The 5,000-nt window shown below is 36.1% G+C and overlaps 1 protein-coding gene across 4 annotated transcripts in view; it reads right to left on the reverse strand.

Annotated features, from left to right (window-relative positions):
- Positions 1-5,000, reverse strand: part of LOC125029667 (protein tramtrack, alpha isoform-like) — a 34,957-nt gene that overhangs the window by 18,167 nt on the left and 11,790 nt on the right. For all 4 annotated transcript variants that reach the window (XM_047619700.1, XM_047619701.1, XM_047619703.1 and 1 more), the window contains exons 2-3: positions 4,711-4,910; positions 4,330-4,524 (exon numbers count right to left, since the gene is read on the reverse strand). In XM_047619700.1, the coding sequence (XP_047475656.1) occupies positions 4,330-4,524; positions 4,711-4,899 (384 nt within the window). In that variant the 5' untranslated portion in view covers positions 4,900-4,910. The remainder of the gene's footprint in view (positions 1-4,329; positions 4,525-4,710; positions 4,911-5,000) is intronic.

The following is a 5,000-nucleotide window of genomic DNA, read 5'->3' on the forward strand; positions in this document are numbered from 1 at the left end:
TATTCTTATTTCCTTAACCTAGTTACAGTATTTGATAAAGGTAACTGTGAAAGTAGTTTCAAATTAATCTGGATCACAAGAGGCATTATTTGTTTATGATTGTTTGCTACTCTGAAGATGCAGTGCGCGATGTCAGTTCTCCACTCATATCCTGGCCTAACTGATGTTGCAGTTATATATCTATAAAACTAACAGACTGTTTTATTTAGCCATGAATTGACTGTTTTACTAGATTTGGAGGTCTCTATACTTTTTATTAAAGGTATATCAAGGTTGTAAATAAGTGACTCCATATTAGTCTTTAGTATTGTGAGAGGTGTAAGGAATGTAGTTTTGAGGTCAAACATGAATGCAATATGGATGCAATATCATATTATTATTATTATTATTATCATTCATAACAAAGATGATGATAATAATGGATGATACATGATGATAGATGATGATGATGATGATAATTAAAAAAAATAAAAATGTACAGTTGCTGTGACATTAAAGTTAAAGCTATAAAATAAGCCCTGCATATTGCAATATTATTAGTAGTTTGAGTATTCTGCATCAGTAGTACTTGGGGCAAACTGGGAAGTTGAGGATTTAGTGTGGGGAAGGAAGGCTGGAGCAAAGGGGGATAATACACAAGGAGTAGGAACATGCCGAAGGTCAGAAGATGTGGCTAGAGCAAAATGATGAAAAAGGTATGTACTTATGTATATTTATATTGTAGGCAGTATCCCTTATGTGAACATGGCCTAAAAATAAGCAAATGAGCATAATAGGTCCTTCCATGCACCTGAGAGATGGTGAAAGATAGGAGAAGACTATCAGTACTTTGGAGAGATACTCTTTCCTGCAGGCAATGAATTTTGCAGGTTAACATTAGACTGTCACACCATACAGTGCCATAAGCTGCAGAGAGGTCAAGGAAAATTTAACTTTTTTTACTTTCTTTTTATACCTAGCTTCAATGTAAGAAGTGAGTGGCTGTATTTTTTCCATTGTGTTCTGTCCTGCTCTGAAACCAACTTGTTCTTGTGGTATGTGGTGCTTGGGTATGGGTTTGGTGCCAATCTTGTGAGATTGATTCACTCTAATAACTTGGAAAAACTGCATAACATAGCTTACTAGATCATCTTTTGGTTTTCCTGGTTTTAACCTCTAAGTTCTATTTGCCACGATTATGGTTAATTGCAAAAAATGTGTGGTCCTATTTGGCATGATTGTTGCAAGCCTGTCAAAAACTGACTAGATGTTTCCTTCAACTTTTTTCATTATGAATAAGACAAAGTGTCTCTAACATTATTTGATACTGTTAGGTAAGTTCTCTTCAGCCACTCCCATGACATCACTCTAATAACCTTACTCCCCTTTTAGGTCCTCTGCGGGAGCCAATGATGCAGTCCTGTGTTCCAACCTTTATCTTTTTGTGAATTAAACATAAGGAGTGCAAAAGTAGTAATTCTGGTGCTAAATGGCATCTTTCACCCAGCCAAATCCTAAATCTTTTCTTCCTCCTACATTACTCTTCACACTTATTACAATTATGTATCAGTGTTACCTTCTGCCACAAGTAATTATAATTACATCTAAATACCCATATTATCATTTCTAGGATAAAAGAAATTATTTAATTTCTATTTTATCTACGTATTCACAGGCAATCTATCAGTAGTTCTATTCAAATGTGAAGGGTAACTGTGATAGCTTTTGCGACTTATATTTACTCTTATTTGAAATATGAAAATATATATGCATTTTCTAGTATATAGAACTGTACTCTTTAAATCCCCACAACCAAAATTTGTCATAGAGAAAGCTGAAAAAACAAGTTTCTGCATGGGAGGCTAGACAAGCTGGAAGGCTTGCAGTTCTTACAAGATATTACAAGGACCTTAGCTTGTTTCCAGGTTTTAGGTTAAACAGAAGTTACATCTGAAAGACTTTTAGCTAGTCTTTTAGTTCTGTAGGTCATTGGTGTGTGATCATTTCAGGATAGTCTCTATCTTCCCCAACTGCCTTTTCTACTTTAGTGTGCATTTTCCTGATTTTATTTGGTTTATGGCTGTTTTGACTTCCAGTATAGGTACTGGTGCAGCTGTACTGCCATCGTTTTCTGTATGGGCACTGTACAAGCATTTGTATTCATGCCTTATAATTTCTTTCAAAGTTGTGGCTAGACACGTGAGAAATTTGTCGTTGTCATCGTCTTCTTTTTACCCAATGGCGTCGGGTATAGAAAATTAAAAAAAACTCTACGCTCTGGCGAACGGCGGCAGCGCGCCGACTCTGAGCGCGTGAATTCGGTACATCAAGCCGAATCATTGCCTCGGGGCGTTTTGGCGCGGTGCCGCTCCGGACAGCCGCACGCCTCAAATCGGGCGTATTGTTATGACGGCGATAGCTGTGACCCGTCGCCATTGGGTTAATATTCTCAAAATCATGGGAGCTGTTGGATTATAGGATTGTGATTTGTTTGTTTCTAATATTCTGAGTAGTTGTCAAGTGTGTCTGCTGGATTGGGTGAAATCGAGGCTTTCAACAGTTCATCAATCCATTTGTTTTGCCTGCCTTCTTGTTGGGTTCAATAATTCATCTACGATGTTTGGTTGTGAATATGGATCTATGTGAAACGTGACAATGCATAATGAATGTGTCAGTCTAGACATGTGTTACAATGTCTGTAAAACAACCAAGTGTGAATGACAATAAATAAGAGTAAAGCAATGTCATTCAACCAAACACTTCACGTTGTCCTCCATTAGCGTGCATTTGTGTCAAAAAGCATACCGTCCTTACTGTTCCATCGTTTGAGATGAAAAGGTTGTTATCATAATGAATTACTGTAATTATTGGTGAGTTCAGTTGCATCATGTACTGCTGAATCATTCACAATGCACCAAGATTAGTATACATGAAAACTATGCCACGCAACAAAAATGTCTGAGACATTAAAATATCAATAAAATTAAAAAATTATTGCACATATTTAGTAATGGTACCTGAAAATTCCAAAACTGTGGTTTTCCAGATTAGATCTTTGAACATTTAATCTTTATTAGTAAGAACCAAAATATGAGTTGGATTGCAAAGCTTTCAACTTTCTTTTTCATGTAAAACATTAGTATTGTTGACTAAATAATAACAGTACAAATAAAAGAAACCTAACCAAATTCTATATATTTTTTTGAGCTTTTATAATGCAACTGATCCAATTTTAAAGTTCTGATTTTTTTTTCTACTAATGCTGAGACTGTGTGAATGGTCTTCAATGTTACAACTGTTGAACAGGTTATGAAATAAATTCAACAACTTTACAAAGATATATATGTCAAAATAGAACATGGACTTATAGCTTCACCTAAGCAGCATAATTCAGAGGGAATTATTAATTCCCATTCATATTTTGTTCTACAAAGCATATATGTGCCTTAGTTATTGAGTTATTCATTTCATGTGATAAAGTTGGCATATATCAAAGGTTAATCAGAAATGCCAGTACCACTTTTATTTTGCCAGAACCCATGCTTTTGTATCATTTCAGAATCAACACTGAACTTAATCCGATAGGTAGTTTGGATGGAAATTGCCCTTAACCTGGATAAGGTCGTATCACATACTGGCAAACCTAGCCCAAATGCTGGGTAACAAGCACCAATACTATGCACAGTTGTGGCTGGTTGAAGTTGTGGCTTGCTATGGCACAGGGAAATCCCACTGTGTAGGCTAAATTGCAGCCAGCCATAGAACCAAATTGAATTCTAGGAAAATGCAGAAAGCCTTGTCAACATCAGAGTAAGATATGCTGATATTGTTATTGTGTCTGATGTAGACCTGACTAATATTTTCTCACATCAGCTGAATTTCTTGGGCAATATTTGTTTTACTGATAATAACGGTGATATTACAGATGAAGTTGAGGTGAAGCAGAACAAGTTTAGAGTGGGAGCCTGTCAATTTGAGAAAGAGAGAAAACTGATGAATTAATAAATGAGAGAGACTAAAAACGTTACAGAAGGCTGCCTCATCAGGAGAGTTTCTTTGGCATCATCAAAGCTACTTGCACTTTTCCTGAGACTCAAATTTTGTGTGTAGTGGCAACAAGTTATTCTCATGATAACAAAGAGCACCTTTTGACAAAATATTATCATAGTTTCTCATATATATATATATATATATATATATATATATATATATATTAATGAGAAAATAAAATCAACTAATCTATCAATCCTCCTATGCATTAGAAATTAATGTCTTGGAGAGTCTAACTCCAATCCCTTTTTCTGTGTTAAGAATTAATGGCATCAGACAAACAAATTAAAAGATAAAAACCTTTTCAACACGTGCTCTTGCTGTCTGTGTGTCTGTCAAGCCGCGCACCTGGAGTGCCTCTGCAAGTTTCATAAATGTGTGGAGCCGAGTCTGAGAGACATTAACTTGACCTTCATACATGAAGGCTAATACTGCTTCAAGATCTTCTATGGGTACATCCCGTAAGATGATCACTGGGTGCTGACATGGGTTATTCTGCAACAAAACAGTTTATATGAAGTATTATAATGCTACTTACTATAGCTTAAGCTTAATAGTGCCAACCACCTGAAGACAAGTATCAGCTTAAAGTTAACAAGAGAAATTAATAAACAATATTAATGCTAACAATGGCAATGATAGAATCAATAGTAGCTACTGAACTGCATAGTTTATACACACCTTTAAAATATCTCGAAAATATGGACTACATGCTGAGAGGACAAGTTTATGGGCCTTCAGCTGCACACCATCAGCTGCCAATGTGACATCAACAAAATCCCCCCCTTCATGAAGGGAGTGGAGTGCGGCTGTCATGGTTGTGCCAAAGTTGTTCCACCGAAGGCAGAACTGCATATCACTCCCCACCATTCTGACTGGTTCTGCAAACACAAGGTATCTAGAGATAGCAAGGTCCTAACACAATTAAAGAAGGTAAAAGTAACTTTTAATATCAATAACTGGAAAACAAA

Source organism: Penaeus chinensis, chromosome 10 (genome assembly GCF_019202785.1).
Source record: "Penaeus chinensis breed Huanghai No. 1 chromosome 10, ASM1920278v2, whole genome shotgun sequence".
Taxonomy (NCBI): Eukaryota; Metazoa; Arthropoda; class Malacostraca; order Decapoda; family Penaeidae; genus Penaeus; species Penaeus chinensis.